The 22,236-nt window shown below is 44.2% G+C and overlaps 2 protein-coding genes across 2 annotated transcripts in view; both read left to right on the top strand.

The window, feature by feature from the left end:
- Nucleotides 1-240: 240 nt before the first annotated feature.
- LOC111962137 (transmembrane emp24 domain-containing protein 6-like) lies at nucleotides 241-3,887 on the top strand. Its single transcript, XM_023984988.2, is given in 4 exon segments — nucleotides 241-518; nucleotides 1,272-1,398; nucleotides 1,490-1,644; nucleotides 1,949-3,887. Coding segments are annotated over 4 exon segments (729 nt in total). The 5' UTR covers nucleotides 241-296; the 3' UTR covers nucleotides 2,174-3,887.
- Nucleotides 3,888-9,656: 5,769 nt separating this feature from the next.
- The window catches only part of LOC111962147 (DENN domain-containing protein 5B-like), a 49,551-nt gene continuing 36,971 nt past the window's right edge, over nucleotides 9,657-22,236 (top strand). Inside the window, 1 exon segment of the mRNA XM_070442949.1 lies at nucleotides 9,657-10,168. Within this exon segment, the coding sequence (XP_070299050.1) occupies nucleotides 10,057-10,168 (112 nt within the window). The 5' untranslated portion in view covers nucleotides 9,657-10,056.

Raw genomic sequence — 22,236 nt, forward strand, 5'->3', positions numbered from 1 at the left:
ATGGTTAGCAGAACGTTACCGTTGAGCACCTTTTTATTTTACACAATTAGGTCGTGTTCATTATGGGACAAGCTTAACAGTACGCAATGGAAAATKAAAATGAGCAATTCTTATTTGAACTGGTCCAGKTAGTTCCTCCCTGTTTTACTCAGTTTTCTTCTGTTTGGTGCCTAATGAACACAACTGTGGTTAATCATTCTCCTGGGCGTGATACAGTATTGTATAATTGGCTCAAACAAAAAGTAGCTACCTCTAGTCTACCACTCCCAAACAGTATGAGTTTTGTGAGTGTATGAATGCAGACCATGCAAGTTGAGGTGTGGTACTCTGTTCTCGTCATACTCCTTATGGGGCATGGGGGCGGCGGACAAAAGACAGAACCCCGCTTAGGCCTGAAGGACCACAACCTGTTCCGAGGGTCCGATCGATATGCCTTTGCCATCGTGGTGCCAGCCTCGGGGCTGGAGTGCTTTTGGCACTTTGCACACCAGAGTGGGAACTTCTACCTAACCTACATGGTAAGCACATTTTACATTTTTTTTTTTTAAGTTAACATTTATTTAACTAGGCAAGTCAGTTAAGAACAAATTATTTTTTACAATGACAGCCTACCCCGGCCAAACCCGGATGGCGCTGGGCCAATTGTGCTCCACCCTATGGGACTCCCAATTATGGCCGGTTGTGATACAGCCAGGAATCGAACCAGGGTCTGTAGTGACTACGATGCAGTGCCTTAGACCGCTGCGCCAGTCGGGAGCCCAAACGTCCATACTGTCTTAACCCAACATCTAGCGACCTCATCAAGAGGTTGAGGGAACAGCTGGTGTTGGGTTGACAATTACAAGGTCCCAAGTTCAAACCCCCTTTTCGGGACTACTCCCTGCCTTTGCTAAATGATCTGCGCAGTATTGTGCCAATAAAATGTGCTACAATAATATTGTTTGAAGATAACTTTTAGTTGATGAAGAGTATAGGAACAAGCTATCATGTAATAATAGCCCAGTAACTTTATAGAACCTGGCTTGTATTACATGACCTTGGACTTATCAGCTAGCTAAACATTTTACTCCTTATCTTCTTATCTTTGCTTAGCTTAAACATAGAACTAAGATAACTGAATGGAAGACTAAAAATACATTTTGTGATAAAATGGTAGCTGTGTGTGTGTGTTTAACAGTAGCTTTACCAAGATCAAGTAGTGCATAAATAACACATTTTATCAAGGGACATCAGGTAATTATGGCTGTGCAATGTTCCATGTGTGTGTGCAGGTCCAGTGGGTGACAGGACTAGCCAGTGACAACCATCTTTACGTGACTGTCATTTCCCCAGAAGGGGCCCTCATGGCCTCAACAGACAACACCATTGGCGAAATCAACTTCCGAACTGAAGTGACCGGTAAAGTCACAGACATCTGTGATCTTTCATTTGTATTATGTTCATAAGYTAATTGTCATGTTGATGAGAATTAACCATTTGCGATCTCTAGGTTTTTATCAGATGTGCTTGGGGAACTATAAGAACCACTTTGGTGGCGTCCGAGTCTTTCTCAACTTCGGCGTGTACTATGAGGGTGCTGAGRAGATGCAGCGAGAGACAAAGGAAGGAGAAAAAGTCCTCAACAACACTCTGTCCAACATTGAGGTACATGATGTCCCTGCACTAGAGTGTTCTGGACTTTCACAATTAATCTGAAGGATATTTCTGATGAGTTTGTCTGCACACAAATATTTACACTRCTCGTGTGGTGTCTCCACRGTGCTTGTGTAAACATTTTGTTGTGCTGACAATTCCTGAAAAATATAATGCATCACAACCATTGTGTCCAATGCCTTTTACATCAGTTGTACAACCGGAGTGTACACTGAGCCTTTATAGCTTATAGTTGATAATGTCAATTTGAACAGATTAGAAAACATGTCATCAATTATGTCTAACCTTTTTCTAGGAGAGTACCAACAAGATACAAGGTCACATTTTACACATGTGGCGGCACTACAACTACGCTCGCATGAGGAGAGGTGCGGACCATTACCTTCTCCTCTTCAACTACAACTACGTCACCTGGTGGTCTGCGGTACAGAGTGTGGTCATCATCATGGTGGGCTACCTGCAGCTCTTCTTCCTCAAGAGGCTTTTCCACACAGACACCCATAGACCCCGCTGTTRATGAATGATGGCTCGTAAAATGTCACTCACTACTTGTGTTGCTTTGTGGATCGTGTTTGTTCAACGTTAAAGGGATAGTTCATCCAAATTACAAACTTAAATCGTTTTTCCGCTTACCCGGTAAGCAGGCTTTGGACAAGGAGAGMTGGCAAGCTATGCGTTGGTTTTGTTTATCTGGCTTTTCTGTCCCAAAAATCCCATGCAAGTCATCATCACCCAAGTTAGCATGTTTTACATTTACATTTCCTGCACAAATCCCCCCCAAAATCCAATGAGCTATGATTTCAAACACTATGGGGTGATGAATAGCCATAATATACCTGTGCAAAGGCCATGTTCACAACCTCTTTTCAAGATGGCAGCAGGAGCAATTTAGTATCCAAGGCGCATATAAATGCACACTACTCAAGGTCAGTTGTCTTTCCAATTGTGTAGTTTTAACATAGGTCTTGGAGCCAGTCTTGTCAAGACAGGGACCTCTAAACTGATTAGAGGTGTTTTAGGAACTCCAGCATGTACTATTCCACATTCTCAATTTAATATGTAGCAAAGTCAAGTTACACTTAAAGTATCATACTTTAATCTCCAAGTGTAACTTGACTTTTCCTGGGCTACATATTCAGAACAGCAATGTGTGTTTGACTAGACTTATGAAACTTCTATAGAATTGTCATAATTTCTAGCAGGACAACAATTGTTTTTCCCCCCACACAAACAACAAAGATAACATGTAAATGTGCCTAATTGGTTTATTGATACATTTAAGTTCATAACTGTGCATGCTCCTCAAACAATACCATGGTATTRTTTCACTGTAATAGCTACTGTAAATTGGACAGTGCAGTTAGCTTATTCTTGTTAATCTTTCTGCCCATATCAGATATCTCTATGTCCTGGGAAATGTTCTTGTTGCTTACAACCTCATGCTAATCACATTAGCGCATGTTAGCTCAACCGTCCTGSGGGGGGACACACACCAATCCCGTAGAGGTTAAAACCATTTTAAACAAACGTTTTACTTTGACCTTTTTAAATAAAAGTTGATGTCGATTTCACACTAAAGGCCTCGAGGGGGACTCCCTAAAAACATACAGCTGCGACTGGAAGTTATTTTTTGTAGGAGAGCATTTTCACTAACCCGAACCCTTTTCCTAACCTTAACCGAATTATCTTAATGTACCAGGTTAATTATCCTAACCAGCTATGAAAAAGTCACTTCACGGAAGTGTTTTTTTTTTTGGGGGGGGGGGTCTTTAGCCTCAAGGGACCCCACTTCGAGCCAATGATGAGTCTTTTCGATGTCAAGATTTTAAGTCAAATAAATGTCATATTTGCTAGTGGAAAAAATGTGGTTGTGTTTATTTAGGTCTTAGGTAACAGAATACAGATTTTTTTTAAAGAACATAATAGCATTTTTATTAGTTTGTTACTGTAGGCAATGGTTAAGCTACCCTGATAGGTATACTGTGATTGAAGCTAGATCTACTTAGGRTTTTCTAAAGCTATCCAGCTCAGGCTTCATCCTTACTATGATGGAGGATATTGCTTGTCCACTTGCCGCTAACTCTAGTAGGCTTGAAACGGCGTGTGGGTGTCGCACGTGGCTAGTTGAACGACGGACTGTTCATATTGAGACAATGCTGAAACATCAATAAATGGGGGTGCCAYATTTTCATTTGTGCCGAAATCAAAATTTAATTAAAGTTATCTTAAATTCAGCAGCCTGTGGTGTGAAATATGCTTGTTGAATTGACGTCTTTCGTTTATTACTTATCGTTAATGGCTTCTTTGGTGTGATATCTCGTACTGCTAGTGAAGTTGCTAGCTAGCAAGTTAGCATAAACTGGGCACCACTGGGCTAGTCATTGTCTAAACACCCTCATTACCATAAAGGGGTACCTAGCCCCCGGAAGGGGGGGGGGGGTACCTAGCTCCCGGAAGGGGGGGGCGAGTTGCCCCCAACACACTCATCCAACATATTACTTTACTCAAAAATTAACTACATTTTTCTCTAAACAAGTGGATTATTTTTCTTAAGGCTTTCCTACGTGTATATTTAAATGACAATTATTGATCTAACTTCATTGGAATATATCTACAACATTTTTCAGTAGTCAATGAGCACTCAGCATGTGAGACCAAAACAATGACAGCAAGGAGGAAAGCAACAACACATACCGGCTTTAGGCTATAACTTTATTTAAAAAAGCTTTATTTTGCCTCAAATTCCCGCCGTAGAAGAGACAGTCCATATTCTCCATGTCTGTGGGTCCATATTCTACTCCCCAGTCTCTTTTTTTCTGTTTCTGCACATAGTAATGCACACTAATGAAGCAGCTTGCTGTTTGTGTCCGAATTTTCTTCCTCCGACAACTGAAAAACGCAGGGCAGGATCAACTAGGGAATAATCGCGTAATGTGAGCGCCCACATCCARGGGTTGAGAATGGACTGAATTAAAGATTTGTGACAAGGAAATCAGGAAACGTGAGCACGTCCAAGTTGTTACGATTGTGTAATGTATGCAGTGATGCCAATTTAGCAATTTTGTTGCTWGATTTAGCAACTTTTCAGACTACCCTGGCAACTCTTTTTTCAAACAGCACCTAGCAACGAATTTAGCAACTTTTAAAAATGTATTTGGAACTTTTAGCAACTTTTGAAAAGTGGCTCAAATGCACGCATTTTCCCTCTAAATTACACAAAAACGATTTTCTCTGTCACACACTCAGTCCACACGGCCAGTCAATTTGAGTAACGTTATTGTTTGTTCTACGTAATGACGCAGGTTTACGTTATCACGCAATGACATCACAACGTCATTTAGCAACAAATCAACCTGCCTCTAGCAATTTACCCTGAAAATTTGTTGGCAACACTGAATGTATGACCAGCACAAGTAGCTCAGTTTGGTACCTGCAGGACTTTAGGAATATGGTTGTCTACCCCTGCTGTGGGCTATATGTAAAAAAAAAAACTAAAAAAAAACGCAACAATTCAATTGTTGAATTCTTTAAAGAAATCCRTCAAAATGGCATTTTACAAAGAAACATTATGTAAACATTTCAAAAGAACAGAATAGCCTATTTTTTATGTTACTAAGCTTTGCAAGCCTGAACAATGCTGCTGCGAGTGATCACATGTTGGACGCATGGAACAGCGGTTATTCTTGGAAAAGTGATATTTTGAAAAAGAGCTCACCTCTTCAATTTGAGTTATTTAAAAGGTGTTTTAGAAACTACAGAATCTGCCCTTTCTGATACTATATAGAAATCAAAATGTCTTACCTGCATGTGACTGTGGGAGGATTTGTAAAAGTGACTTTTTGGCGCTCTGTTCCCTTGCCTCTGTCAATTYGAAGCTGTGCCCGTCTCTTCATGTACAATTTGACAATTGATCATTGTCAACCATCAGACTATTGTCAATTTAATGTCGTCTTTAGGCTAACTATTATGTGTAAAATTAATCTCTATATAGTCTAGGTGGAGTTTCGATGGGCCATGACAGGCTGACTGGCAGTGAATGAGGGGCATGGGATGGGGGGGGGCTTATAACTTATAACTATTTCTGTTTGTGATATTAATTCACATAATGCTCTCTTCTTCTTAGTTGAGAACCTCCAAGAAACTTTCAGTGGTGGAAAAAGTACCCGATTGTCATACTTGAGTAAAAGTGAAAGATACCTTAATAGAAAATTACTAGTAAAAGTCACCCAGTAAGATACTTGAGTAAAAGTCTAAAATATAGTAAAATATCAAAAGTAAAAGTATAAATAATTTCAAACTCCATATTTTAAGCAAACCAGACGGCAAGTTGTGTGTGTATGTATATATTTTWTTTTACGGATTGCCAGGGGCACACTCCAATACTCAGACATAATTTACAAACAAAGCATTTGTATTTAGTGAGTCYGCCAGATCAGATGCAATAGGGATGACCAGGGATTTTCTCTTTAAGTTCGTGAATTGGACAATTTTCTTGTCCTGCTAAGCATTCAAAATGTAACGAGTACTTTTGGGTGTCAGGGAAAATGTATGGAGTAAAAWGTACATMATTTTCTTCAGGAATGTAGTGAAGTAARATTTGTCAAACATATAAATAGTAAAGTACAGATACCCCAAGAAACTACTTAAGTAGTACTTAAATACAAATACTACCATTTCCCAAAATTTTACAAAAATTATATATGGACATGGAAACAAAGCAGCATGCAGCACATGTCCATTCATTTAAAGCATGTTGTATAGCCTATTCAGTGTCATGAGTTAGGTAGATCATATCAACTCTCAAGCTACTCCTGGATGGATATGGGGCTGAGGACAGCGCTTCACACTGCACATTTGGGAGAAAGAAAAGTAAACTAATGGGAATAGAATGATCATATAAAGCACATTTTTACATTACCAATGCTTTTGAATGTGCAAAACAAATTCCCTCAAGGGGCAAGTTCTTACGTCAAATTCAATTATGAATAGCACACATCACACAGTTGAGGAGCACAGGGTCAAGCTGCAGTGCCAACTTGCAGTGCAAGTTGTGGATTAAGTGCCTTGCTCAAGGGCACAATGGTAAGGGTTGTTAGGATATGAGCCCAACAGGCCTCCACTTGCCAGATCAATTGTGTTGAAGAACCTTTTAAGGAAGCTAAAATGTTAAGCCAGTGAATTTGAAAACTCAAGTCATACCTGAATCAATGAGCCCCCCAGTTTGTAGGCCGGGCGCCTACAAACTGACTTCGGTCGCCAGTTGTACAGTGTTTCCTCCAACACATTGGTGTGGCTGGCCTCCAGATTAAGCAAGCAGTGTGTCAAGAAGCAGTGCGATTTGGCAGGGTCGCGTTTCGGAGGACGCATGGCTCTCGACCGTCGCATCTCCTGAGTTCATACCCGAGTTGCAGTGATGGGACAAGACTATAACTACCAATTGGGTATCATGAAATTGGTGAGAAAAAAGGGGTAAAAGTACAACAACAAAATATATATATATATATATATATAGCTGACTCAATGGAGATATCTCTGGCCTTTCTCATAGTGCTGGTGGAGTCACAGCAGCCACACACCTTGTCATCTCCAGCACTGTCTAGTTTACAATGGGCAAGGCAGTGACTCAAAACTTGGTTTATCACAGTTGTGGACAGATTAAACTAAAAACATTGAGGTATCATCCTTCCGGTCCAGTAAGAAATGCCTGCTTCCATTGCAAAAACATTTGAAACAGTTTGCTCTAATAAACACAACCTATATCTCACAGYGTAGAAAAAATTAAAAACACTTACCCGTTGACAAAGGAACAGGCCTTGTGCTCAGGTTATATAGATCTGGTCCATTTTTTCTTGGCATGTTTTTCTGTTGCTTCAAGAGCCAGCATTCTGCTGTTGGAATCTGAAGGCCCCCAGCYGGATTTTAAGCTGTGCTCCTGGGAGTGAGGCAGGAACTGGGAGCTAGAGCCCGTCAACACAGCATCAACCAGACACCTGAAAAACCAGGCACCATTGGAAAACATTACAGTTCACACAAGGAGAACAATRTGCAGTGCACACCTTCCAATTGGTCTCTTAACCCCCTAGAGTTTAACTTGAATAACCTGCTGCATAAATGATGTAATATGCCAGGGAGAAATGGTCAGCCATATCAGCTATGTTTTTAAAAGGCAGTAAATGAGGCTGAATGAACTGTTTCGCTGCCAGACAAGGCTCYGCTGATAGCCAGGTGTAGCAGTGGTAAGGATTCACTCCATGGTTTTTTATTTATTTATTTAACCTTTATTTAACCAGGTAGGCTAGTTGAGAACAAGTTCTCATTTGCAAYTGCGACCTGGCCAAGATAAAGCAAAGCAGTGTGACAGACAACAACACAGAGTTACACATGGAGTAAGCAATAAACAAGCCAATTAACCCAGTAAATAAGTCAATGACACAGTAGAAAAAAGAAAGTCTATATACAGTGTGAGCAAAAGGCATGAGGAGGTAGGCAATAAATAGGCCATAGGAGAACGAATTACTATTTAGCAGATTAACACTGGAGTGATAAATGAGCAGATGATGATGTGCAAGTAGAGATACTGGTGTGCAAAAGAGCAGAAAAGTAAATAAAATAAAAACAATATGGGGATGAGGTAGATAGATTGGGTGGGCTATTTACAGATGGACTATGTACAGCTGCAGCGATCGGTTAGCTGCTCAGATAGTTGGTGAGGGAAATAAAAGTCTCCAACTTCAGAGACCAACTTCAGCGATTTTTTGCAATTCGTTCCAGTCACTGGCAGCAGAGAACTGGAAGGAAAGGCGGCCAAATGAGGTGTTGGCTTTGGGGATGATCAGTGAGATATACCTGCTGGAGCGTGTGCTACGGTTGGGTGTTGTTATTGTGACCAGTGAWCTGAAATAAGGCGGAGCTTTACCTAGCATAGACTTATAGATGACCTGGAGCCAGTGGGTCTGGCGACGAATATGTAGTGAGGGCCAGCCGACTAGAGCATACAGGTCGCAATGGTGGGTGGTATAAGGTGATTTGGTAACAAAACGGATGGCACTGTGATAGACTGCATCCAGTTTGCTGAGTAGAGTGTTGGAAGCTATTTTGTAGATGACATCGCCGAAGTCGAGGATCGGTAGTCAGTTTTACTAGGGTAAGTTTGGCGGCGTGAGTGAAGGAGGCTTTGTTGAAAGCCGATTCTAGATTTGAYTTTGAATTGGAGATGTTTAATATGAGTCTGGAAGGAGAGTTTACAGTCTAGCCAGACACCTAGGTATTTATAGTTGTCCACATATTCTAGGTCGGAACCGTCCAGGGTGGTGCTGGAAAGAAAGCTCTGTTGTTGGGACAGCTTTATGTAGGCCCTAACAGTTTGTGGGCACTGTTTGTCACCATTATAGTGCAATTAATATATTGTTTAGTGTTGTGTAGTGGCTTTGCTGACATGCATCTATAACATTTTGGGGGGGGAGTTTGCCCCACCAAGATTTACATGCTAAATCGCCACTGCGTAGGTCACATAAAATGAGCAGGTCAAAGACATGCGATTATGGGTCTTGCGCTCATAATGGGGGTGCCACCATGCGACTTGTGCAACTTGTATGCAGTCGCTCAGTTACAGCCACAGAGAAGAAGGGGTAATGATTACACTTAGCGCTACGACACATCTGGAAATCGCAAGACCAGAGAGGGGTCTAGACAGGTCGAAATTGGAGCAAATTCGTGTAATATGAGCACACAGGTTGCAGACTTCAGGATTCCCAGATTATGCAGACACTTTGCATAATGTGAGTGCTCCAAAGATGTCAAGATTTTAGTCCTAGTCTAATGTATGCCTAGCTTTAGGGTTCCATATAGAACTCAACCAACACCAATCCAACTTCAAGGAAGTAAGGATRTATGTCTGTAGTATTCGAACAAGGCCCTTTAAAGAGCACTACTCATCACCCAGCACTGACGATGACTGTGCTCCTGTTTTTGCACAGCACAATTACCTATTTTAATTGTATGGGGATTTTAATGAGCTTCATTGTCATAATTAGATCACATCAAACATTAGTCATCATCTGGCCAGCTTAAATGTGAATCTGAATATACCTGATGAGAACATTTTATGAGATTTTCTCTCGCTCTCTCTCGCTCTCTCTCTCTCAGTTCTCACACAATGAGGTAGGCTGCCTCCTACACAACACATTCATTTCGGGCTGACACTAGGCTGACTGCCGACCGTGGACGGAGAACATACAGAAAGGACAATTTCATCCCGAAAAGAATACACGGTGTTCGTTTGATTAAAACGGACATTAGCACACTGTCTAGACTACAGCGTGTCCTAATTTGCCCTGCGTATAGGCTACAGGATGGAGGTCCAGAGTATGAATTAGAGACGAACCGAGTAGCATATCTAAACCGATGATGAGCGGGGTTACTTCGGGCACAGGCTCGGCTTCGTGCCGCTTCGCCCACTACTTCGTGGTGTGTGGATTGGACACGGAGACTGGTCTAGAACCCGAAGAATTAGCAGGTAAATATTCTGTTGTTGATTGATAATTGCCTAATTAATAGAAGAAAAAAATGTATCTTAAACTTAAGAATTAGCTTACGCAATTAAAGGCGAAAACGCCGAGAGATCTTAAATTGATTGATTGATCAATTTATTTATCAAAGTGATTGGGTGACATTCGAGAGGTTTTTATTTGTGTCTGGCAGCAAGTCCAGTGTCATGTGAGAAGTGCGGTTCCATCTCGTGAGACAACGTCGGGGAAACAGATGAGACGGGGAGCGGTGTTTATTGTTGTCACAGTCACAGCTGAGTGCATATGAAGCCCCTAGTTGGGTACTATGGGGTAACTAGCCCCCCCCTAACAACAATGTCTAATTTCTGACACAAAAAGCAATGTTTGGAAGAAAATTGGTATGTGGATGAAGGTCATACTTAGATGAATAAACTATAAAGGAAAASAAATGGCTACAGTTTACACTTTTTTGTTGTTGTTATTTTATGAAATGTTGTTTTTAGGAAAGGGGTGTTTTTTAAAGTATCGGGGTAACCCCGGTAGGAGATTATGCCATAGGGTTTCACAGAAGTGTCTTAAAATCAATTTAATGAGTTTTATTTAGAAATKATTTTGTAAGTAATAACTAGACTTATCTTTTCATTATCTTATTTTAATTATTTTAATAAAATATGTGTTGCACATGTCACCATTAATATCCACACTATGAGGGGATTTGATGTTAAGTCCCTCTTTTTAACTCACCTGTACATACATTTTCTTTGTTGATCCTTTTCCTTACAATCCATTATGTACAATTGCACAAAACATTATTTGAATAATGCAAGATTTTATATATATTTTTCGTGGTATCCAATTGGTAGTTACAGTCTTGCACCTCCCGTACGGACTTGGGAGAGGTGAAGGTTGAGAGCCCATTCATCCTCCGAAACACAACCCAGCCAGGCCACACTGCTTCTTGACACAATGCCTGCTTAGCCTGGAAGCTAGCCGCACCAATGTGTCAGAGGAAACACCATGCACCTGGCTACTGCGTCAGCGTGCATTGCRCCCAGCCCGCCACAGGAGTCGCTAGTGCGCAATGGTACAAGGACATCCCTGCCGGCCAAACCCTCCCCTAACCCAGACGACGCTGGGCCAATTGTGCGCTGCCCCATGGGTCTCCCAGTCACGGCCGGCTGCGACAGAGCCTGGACTCAAACCAGGATCTCTAGTGGCACAGCTAGCACTGCCTTAGACCACTGCACCACTCGGGAGGCCATAATGCAAGATTTTAAATCCCAGCAGTCTTTAAAATGACATTCAGGAGCGAAAGGTTTTCAATAGTTGTCTTTAATTCATAAAAAAAAGATTAATTGGAATGGAATATAACTAATAAAACTAAAACTCAGTGTAAAATTGATGTGGAAACTCTCTTATGCTCTGCAACTGCACGATTATAATTTGTACATAGGTCACAAATAAAGCTATCCCCAGGAAAATTGGAGTACAACTCATGAGCCCACCTCTTGCACTGCTCACACCTAATCCAGTCCCCACCTGTGACTGAAAACAGGGGGAGAGATGCCGATTGAAAAGCTCGCTTAAAAACGTAGCTAGCTACAGTATCTAGCTATATTACATAAAATGCTGTGTAAAATAGCTAAAAGGCTATGAAGTAACATTAACTGTAAAGATATCAGTGACTAGTGGAAACATTTACCAACCGAACGGTGGTGAAAAAACTCACAAAAAAAGTATTTGCGTGACGGAGTAGGGGAAATGAACATTAGACTCCACAAACKACAAAAATAATTAACACAATTTGTATAAATAACATATATTCCCATTACTTCAGTCATTTGAAAACTCAAATACCCAACTCAGGCTCTGGGGCCCGAGAGGGTGGGATCGCACGATACAGTATTCCATGTAGTTCATCTGATGTTAAATATTTTAGACCCAGAAATAGTTCCGCTGCAAAAACAATGACGTCCATCAATTCTTGACTTCTTTTCAACTTGTGTAGTGCCGTTTACCACCATCGCTATAAAAGACACAAAATCACTTTATTTACGTGAAACATGTTCTGCATTTATTAGCGGAGAAAGGCGGATACCAACCATGTATATTATTCCACTCCCGCTCACTCGTGTTGATGCTGCTGCAGAGTAGCCTACACACAGGGATAAACAAGTGAATTAACATCTCAGACATGTTTATTCTGATCTGCACTCTTCTGTAGCTGGAACAGGGTGGATGCACACTCAACCAGATTAACAAAAGCCGTCTTGCTGGACTGTGCTTGGTACCAAATTAGACATGGCACTGTCAGGTGTGTGCGGTATCTCGTCTGCCAAGAATAGACCTCTGGTCTTGTGAGGTCAAAGGTGGTGCATGGCGGTTCTCGAGSGATAATCTCCTCCACTGATGAGTCCTGTCTTATCACAGACAACCATCTCCCTGTCCCATCCTCTGGTGTAATGGGTGTGGTGGGTCATGTTCATTGATTATGGCACAAAATGTTTACAAAATGTTGTGCAACACGACACAAAAAAACAAGCCTTCCTAAAAGGGCCTACTGTTTCGTGCCTTGTAGTGAACACGGCCTGTTTCTTCTGTAGCCAACTCCTTTGTGGTTGTCGTAGCCTACTTAGGGGCCAGAGCCTTTCCTGGTCAGGTCACTCGGATGCAGTGGATGGCGTGCTTCACATTGCCACGGCAACCGTGACAGTCAGCCACGGTGATGCTGTCTTGCCTGAAACCTGAGAGGGAGTGGCCACTTCTAGAGAGTCCCTGGCCTATGGTGTGTAACTGGTATATTGCCGGCTCTTGTATATTGGAATCTCCATACTATGTCCCCGGTGAGGAGGAGGCAAGGAAGTGTGTGTGCATGCGTGCGTGCGTGCGCGTGCACATATGCATGTGTCCATGTGTGTGTTCTATTTAGAAGAAAACAATTTGAACCATCTTCCCACTTCCTCTCTGTCATTGTTAAATCACAGAGAAAACACACACACACACACACACAACGGACACACACACACACACACACACACACACACACACACCACACACACACACACACACACACACACACACACACACCCTGTATTCTGTTTTCCTTGTGGAGTTGGGGGAGAATGACAGGGGAGGAGTATCAAAGGCAGAATATTCTCTGTAGATGTAGAATACGTCCACAGGGAACATTGCGGGTGGTAACGGACACATTTATCCCTCTGTGACTGTCGTCCTGCAGCCTAGCTAGCCTATGCTTTGTCTCAGGCTATGAAAATGAAAACCCCATCCTTACCCCCCTTCACATTCACAACAGCCCCCTACTCACTGAGGATCACGTTATCCAGACCATGCAGGGAAAGGAAAGGACAGACTCAGTATACTGTTATTATTATAGTGTGTGTGTGTGTGTGTTTCGATAAATGTGTTTTTCGAGGTAGGCTCGCGTGTGTGTCTTGGTGTAGCGTTTCCAACTAAGGACAGTAGTGATAGCAGGTCCCTGCTGGGTGGGACATGGTTCTGCTCCCTGCTGGGTGGGACAGGGTTCTGCTCCCTGCTGGGTGAGACAGGTTCTGCTCCCTGCTGGGTGAGACGGGTTCTGCTCCCTGCTGGGTGAGACAGGGTTCTGCTCCCTGCTGGGTGGGACAGGGTTCTGTGCTCCTCGCTAGGTGGGACAGGGTTCTGCTCCCTGCGGTGAGACATGGTTCTGCTCCCTGCTGGGTGGACAGGTTCTGCTCCCTGCTGGGTGGAACATAGTTCTGCTCCCTGCTGGGTAGACAGGGTTCTGCTCCTGCTGGGTGGGACAGGGTTCTGCTCCCTGCTGGGTGGGACAGGGCTCTGCTCCCTGCTGGGTGGACAGGGTCTGCTCCCTGCTGGGTGAGACAGGGTTCTGCTCCCTCTGGTGAGACAGGGTTCTGCTCCCTCCTGGGTGAGACGGGTTCTGCTCCCTGCTGGGTGAGACAGGGTTCTGCTCCCTGCTGGGTGAGACAGGGTTCTGTTCCCTGTGGGTAGGACAGGTTCTGCAATCTTGCCTTCACCAATCTGCTTATGTTAACAGCAGGCCGATGGCTCGTGTGTGTGTGTGTGTGTCTGTGGATGGTGTTTTCTGAGAGGTGTGTTTGTGTCGGTGAACAAATGTGTGTTCCTTTGAGGGGTGTGTGTGTCTGTCGATGGTGAATGTGTTTTTTGAGAGATGTCATGTGTGTAATTGGAGAGAGGCTGCAGAGAGACAATCTGCTCTTGTTGGCCTCTCAATAGATGCCACTTGTGTTTCTGCAACCCTAATCAAATGTTACATGACGTTCCTAGCTGGAATGCCGGATCGCCGTGGTTTCACCTCCCGGCTGCTCCCGGCCGGCTGACTGTCACACGGAAGGACATTAGTGTCGGAGAGGGAACCCCACAGTGGGCTGTTCAGGGACGCTGGACTGTCGTCCGGTTTGGAACATGTGATATTGCTGGATTGGAAAAGGCTTTTTGCAGAATAGACATTGAACAGGTGTTAAGGGAAGTTTTGATTTTTAGAGCATATTACAACCTTGCTTAAAGTGATCATGAACGCAGCCTGTGATTAGTTTGTGTGACGGAAGACAAGGATGGACTTAGCTCCTGTTGGCTGTATTGTAAAAAGACCTACTGAAGTCCTATTAGGCTATATTCAGTCACATTGAAAAGCTGGTGGTTATGCTTGTACAGTCGGTTTCGACCTCACATGAACTCTTGGTTGCTTCTGTAACCAATCAATGATCAAACCCGAGTCGCCCATTCTCGTGAATGCGTTATCCCTCTGAGCTAAATCCTTCATGCAAGTTCTMCAGTGTGGGGGCAGTGTTGCATATCATTTCACCAAGCATAGTTCAGCAAACCACTACATTTATTCAGGAGACGAAGACCATAGGAGATTCTTATAATTGAGACAGAGTGTCTGCTCCTTGAATGAAAGCCAGTTGTCATTCTGTCTTTTTATCGCTCTACCCACCTCCGTCTCTCCTTCTCCTCTGCCCGTCCGAGCGTGTGATGAATTGAATGTGGTGGGGCAATTGAGTTGGGCGAAGATGAAATTACGTCGCTCTTTATATAGTCAGTCATCCCTGTTTCAATCTGTCCGTGTTGAAGGATGGGACTCTGCGTACGACTGTTAATCACCCATTTTAAATATGGATCAATCGTGAAATGTCAGCTGCTTTATCATAGGCCTCTTTGTCTTTTAGGTTTCGGATCACTCCTCTGTTCGTCTGCGTATCTACTGTATGAGAAAATTGGGGGATTTTTACAGAATGCCTACTRGCATCCAATGAAATTGTATGCGTTTGTACTCTTCTTTAACATCACCAACGCTATAGACCAATGAAAACCAGATGTCATCCTGTGATCCAATCAGCAATGTTCATTAGGGCACCCCATAGCAACATGTTTTGAAATGTTTCGCAACAGTAAACCAAGTCAAGAGTTTCTTATTGGACAAGGTCTGGTAGTGCCTCCCCATTTTGATTGTTTTCTTTCCRTAAGTGGGCCTACTGAACCAGACTCAGGTTTGACAATGAAAGGGTTATATGTGGCATAAAATGGCGTCGTCCTCTTCCTGTCCTGAGAACTGATGTGACTGACTGAACTCCCCGAAATCTAGCCATGCTTGAAGAGGGATCCTGTGATGTTGAGATTTGCAGCAGTGTCTCAGAGACAGAGAGACGTTTCAGTCCCTGGAGTGGAACCGTGAGACTAAAGGCCTGTTCCAACGCGAAGGAACTGCCGTCTTAATTCTTTCTACTGTTCCTCCTTCCTTCCTCTGAGTAATCACTGATCCGTCATGGCAGAATTGGTGTTAGCCTACATGTACATAGTAGAATTTTGCGTTCACCTATCCGATGGTGTTACTTCTAGGTAGGATAAATGCATGTTTGTAGTGTTTTAACATGGCCAGCAGATCTGTTGTGGTTGTCTCTGGAGTGAGCTGAGCTGATTACACAGTGCTGTGTGGGAGATGTCTAGCTCGGGCAATGATGATTCTGATAGTCGCACAGCCTAACCGAGGCCCCATTTTTTWATCTTTCATCCGCAGCACCAAAACAAGCCAACCTCCCCTCCCCCTCCCTGCTTCACCATCTCTCCTGTTAGCTCCCTCTCTTTTTTCCCATATCCCTCTTCTCTTTCTGTCTCTTGAACCCTTTCACCTCCTACCATTATCTCTCTCTCTACCTTTTGTCTTTAATGTGGTCAGCAACTTCCTAATATTTGACTTCCATCTCTGACACTAAACAGCTCAAAAACAACAGTGTACCATTCATTCACCAGTGGACTGTTCATTTCAAGTGCTTATTGTTTAAAATGCGTCCCGGTGAGACCTTCCAAGAACAGGTTCAGTGAATGGACATGAGCAGTGAAACCCATTCCCAGGCACGGAGTGAATAGAGATTTGACCACAGGTGGCTGGCAGCACCTTAATTGGGTAGGACGGGCTCTGGAGCCATCTTCCCCTCACCAGCCTCCTGTGAATTTCGCACAGATGTTTGATGTTGCCTCATGGCTGTGTGTGTGTGTGTGTGTGTGTGTGTGTGTGTGTGTGTGAATGTGAACCTACCTAACTGGGTCAGCTAATCAAATGTAGCGACTGACTTCCTCTCCAAGGCCCCGGCAAACTTAATGCCGGCGGAAATGGCGACCTTGGCAGCCAGACGTCCCTCTCTTCTCGACGGCTAGGCTCAAGGCTCTTCTGGTTTCTCCCTCCCTTTCCTTTTTTTTGTTGCCCTGAGGAAGATCAAGGCTTGGTAGATAACGCGTCACAGTGTGGTCTTAGTGTTTGTCACATCTCTTGAGCTACACTGTTGGTTAAGGGCTTGTAAAGTAGGCATTTCACAGTAAGGTCTACACTTGTTGTATTCGGCGCGTGTGACAAATAAAATTTGATTTTGATTTTATCTCTGCATGTCATGTACCTTGATTATAATACAAATAGAGGACCAGTATGGTAGAATGCTCAGCAAGATAGTGTCACTGTTGAGTTCTTTTGATACCAGCTCTGATTCACTTCCTTATCACGCCGATATCCAACATTAGCTGCCCTGTTCTCATAACATCGCATTCGTACAATGGCTCCCACCCACCAGGGTCGTTTTCAATAGTGCACACCATAGCAAAACGTAAATGAGGGTTTCCCCCGCAGGAGGCTGAAAAGATTTGGCATGTGACTGGCTGCATCACYGCTTGGTTTGGCAATTGCACCGCCCTTGACCGCACAGCTCTGCAAAGGATAGTGCGGACAGCCCAGTACATAACTGGGGCCGAGCTACTAAGCTATATGGAGTTGTTTTAAGATCATACCAAGGATCATTTTGCTATTTGATTTGGAATGTTAAGACCCCTTGAAGTGTATATATATAAAAAAAAATATTTGGCCTTACTGCTATTAGCCCAATAACATATTCATTACATGGAACAACAGATAGTCCCCCCTTGTTACGTTTCCAATGGTGAATGAAGGAGTCAGGCGCAGAGAGCAGGGTAGCTTCGAGCAAGTGGATATACTTTAATATTCCAAAATAGAATATAAACGAGACGGCTACGCCACATAACAAAAGGGCGCGTCAACATMCAGTCCACAAATAAACAAGGACAAAATCCACACGAATACAAACACCACAAACAGAATAACAAGCCCGCACAAAAGCCAGCGGGCCTACTGCCCTTAAATAGCCTACCCACAAAACTAAACTCAAAACAGGTGCACCCAATCAGCCCAAACTAACAGAAACAAAAGGAAAAGAATCGATGGCCGCTAGTAGGCGCGGTGACGACGACCGCCGAGCACGCCCGCAGAGGAAACAGCACCATCTTCGCGATTCGTGAACACCCTCAAAAACATCTAAAGGAATGTTTTGTTGCTAAGTGTCTGTCTATATCTGAGAGAATAAGGAACGATCCAGGATGTTTTTAGTGAATAGACCCAGCCTGCTTTCACTACTACCCACCACCGCCCTCTCACTACCACAACTCACAGCCTGCTCTTACACCCACCCACCAGCCTGCTTCACTACCACCCACCAGCCTTGCTTTCATACTAACACCCACCAGCACTCCTCTCACTACCACCCACCAGCCGCTCTTACTACCCACCACCACCAGCCGGCTTTCATACTACCCACCCACCAGCCTGCTCTCACTACCCACCCACAGCAGCCGCTTTCATACTACGCACTACCACCAGCCTGCATTCCATAGCTACCACCCACCAGCCTGCTCTCACTACCCACCCACCAGCCTGCTTTCATACTACCACACCCACCAGCCTGCTTTCATACTACCCCACCCACACACACCTGCTCTCAACCTACCCACCCACCAGCCTGCTTTACCAACACTACCATCCCATCACCAGCCCTGCTTTCACTAACCCACCCACCAGCCTGCATTCATATACCCACCACCAGCACTGCCTCACTACCCACACCACCAGCCTGCTCTCCTACTACCCACCCACCAGCCTGCATTCATATACCGCCACCACACCAGCCTGCTTTCATACTACCCACCCACGCGAGGCCACTGCTTTCATACTACGCGCACCCACATCAGCCTGGCATTCAATACCCACCCACCAGCCCGCTTTCTACACACCACCACCAGCCTGCTTCATACTACCGCCCCCAGCTGCATTCATACTACCACACCCAGGAATCCAGCCTGCTTTCATACTACCACCGCCTCTAACTCACACCCACAGCCTGCTTTATCCTACCCACCCACCAGCCTGCATTCATACTACTCACCTCACCAGCGCTGCTTTCATACTACCCACCCATACTACCCACCACCAGCCTGCAATTCATACTACCCACCACCTGCCTCTACATTCACTACCCACCCACCATCCCCCCAGCCCCCCCCTGCATCATCACTCCACACCCACCAGCCTGCTTTCATACTACCCACCACCAAGCCTGCATTCATACTACCCCACCCACTCAGCACTGCATTCATACTACCCACCCACCAGCCTGCATTCATCCACCCCCCCCCCTCATACTACCCACCCACCAGCCGCATTCATACTACCACCCACCCACCAGCCTGCATTCATACTACCACCCACCAGCTGCATTCATACTACCCACACCACCACAGCCTGCCTTCATACTCCCCACCCACCAGCCTGCTCTCATACTACCCACCCACCAGCCTGCATTCATACTACCGGTGCACCCACCAGCCTGCTCTCATACTACCCACCACCACCGCTGATTCATACTACCTCACCACCAGCCTGCTCTCATACTACCCACCCCCAGCCTGCCTCTCATACTACCCACCCACCAGCCTGCATCATACTACACCGCAGCACAGCCTGCATTCATACTACCCACCCACCAGCCTGCTCTCATACCGCACCACAGCTGCTTCATACTACCCCCTACCACCAGCTGCTTCATACTACCCACCACAAGGCCTGCTTCATACTACCCACACCAGCCTGCCATTCATACCTACACACCACCCACCAGCCTCAATTCAAACTACCACCCACCAGCCCTGCTCTCATACTACCCACCCACCAGCCTGCTCTCACTACCCACCCAGCAGCCTGCATTCATACTACCCACCCAGCAGCCTGCATTCATACTACCCACCCACCAGCCTGCATTCATACTACCCACCCACCAGCCTGCTTTCATACTACCCACGAGCCTGCAGTCATACTACACACCCACCAGCCTGTTTCAAAGCAAAGCAACCCTCTTAGTTCGGGTGATCCATTTCTTGCCTTCGGCATCCTTTCTGTTCTCGGCTTTCCATGCGTCATTGGAGAAGTAGGTGGAATACTATAATCTGGGTGGATAGTGGATATGCGTCAAAGCAAGCGTTAGATTGTAAGATGCGTTGTTTTTAAGCACGAGTGTTGCTCTTCCTGCTTTATCACCATGTTATTGTCCATGGGTGTTTTGACAGTGCAGGGATGTGTGTGTGTGTGTGCATGTGTGCATCCAAATCCCAGGCAGGGTAGTAATGGGAAGAGTGATGCACTCTAGGGAATGATGGTGTTCCTTCAAAGATGAGGTAGTTTGAGTGTACATTCCAGGGTTGTGCTCAATTCTGAATTGAATTGAGAACGCCTCATCAATTCCAATTGAATTTGAATTGAAGTAGTAAACAGGATGCAGAATTGCAATTTGAATTTGAATGAAAGGGAATTGAATTCAGTCAAATTCAATAAAATGTAAATGACTCTTCTATATTAGGTCTAGTCTATACAATATACATCTTGTACATATAAAAATGCATGTAAAATATTGTTGAAACAATTGATTTTCAGGACAAACTCTTAATGAATGAAAACAACTTCCATGCAAATATTCCAAGTTGTTATATTTCATTATTTCATTATTTCATTATTTCATTAATCAAAATAAAACATTTCCCAGAATGCATAAGTTTAACCCTCAAGTTGACCCTAAAGCCTTCAAAAAGAGAACCACAAATATTATGGTCGGTGGACATATAATTGGCTATTCTAAGCACAAAGGTTAAAAGAGTATATGAACATTGTTCGCAGAGAAAAGTGATATATNATATGAACATTGTTCGCAGAGAAAAGTGATATATTCTTTGGTATCTGGACGTGCGACCTGTCAGACTCGATGAAACTCATGTTCTATGACTGAGTGGAATGTCTTTGAATTGCACTGAATTAAATTCGACTTCCTGTCACTCAAATTCTACATCATGTGGGGTGTGGCCAATATGAATTTCAACTCATGAGTTGAATGGGAGTCAATTCCTAAATTCTGGATGGCGCACAACGCTGGTACACACCAGTGACTTGCATGACACACACACACACACACACACACACACACACACACAGAGAGAGAGAGAGAGCTATCTGTATGTAATTGGAGCAGGCAGTTGACACAGGGGACAGTGAGAGAGGCAGGAGATGCATCAGGCAGACAACGGTATACATCAAGGTCAGGGGAAGTGTGTGTCACTGAATTCTCTCCTTCCCTTCAGTGCATGTACACATACCATACCTGTGTCAGAAAATGTAGTACGGTTGTGGATGTAGCTGGATTTTTTTTCATTTGATAGTCTGCTACACAAACAACAAAACATCCAATCACTTTGCTGAAACTATGACATGGATGGTGCGCTGTAGTGTGTTTTCTTATTTCCAGCCAAACCAAAGATCCTCTTTGCTATCAAGCCCCAGTTTCAGCTTGTGTCCGCGTACCATAAACAGTTAGGGTCACCCTGCAGAGGGTTGGGATGCATTCTGTGCATTGCTCCTGCTTCTACAACATCTTGAATCATTCTTGAATCAAATCCCCCTCATCTCCTCTAACCCTTCCTCACGTATCTCCCTCTCCAAATCAACCCTCCTATCCCCTAGGGTTGGCACGATACCAATATTGCAATACCGCGACGATACTGGATTTTCATGAAGCAGACTGAACTTTATGGTCTTTTACAAACCAGCTCTATGTTAAATACTGTGTGATATAGCTTCAAAAAATAAACAAAAGTGACTCTGGGTGACAACAGAAAGTCAGCTTAATGTTTTGTCTCCTTGCCACGATACTTCAGAGTATGGCTGGGATCATGACAACCCTACATGTCCCCTGTTCTGTCTCTATCTGACTTTCTGACGATGGTGCAGTGTGATGGGATGAGGGCACTGTAGCTGCTTTGAAGGCTCCTCAGGGTTGGTCGTTACATAAGTCTGGACTTGGCAGGGCTTCCCCTCTTCACTGCAGAACCACCCCTGTTGTCTCCCTTCTCTGTTGTCTCACTAACGGTCTCACCTCTCTACTGCCTTACCCCTCTACTGCCTTACTCCTCTACTGCCTTACCCCTCTAATGCCTTACCCCTCTACTGCTTTACCTCTCTACTGCCTTACCCCTCTACTGCCTTACCCCTCTAGTGCCTTACCCCTCTACTGCTTTACCTCTCTACTGCCTTACCCCTCTAGTGCCTTACCGGCAAGTAGAGAGGTAAGGACATAGAGGTAAGGCAGTAGGGGTTTACACGCCTAGAGAGTATAGGCACTAGTAGTGTTGATAGGCAGATAGAGAGGTAAAGCAGTAGAGG

Source organism: Salvelinus sp. IW2-2015, linkage group LG4q.1:29, assembly GCF_002910315.2.
Source record: "Salvelinus sp. IW2-2015 linkage group LG4q.1:29, ASM291031v2, whole genome shotgun sequence".
Taxonomy (NCBI): Eukaryota; Metazoa; Chordata; class Actinopteri; order Salmoniformes; family Salmonidae; genus Salvelinus; species Salvelinus sp. IW2-2015.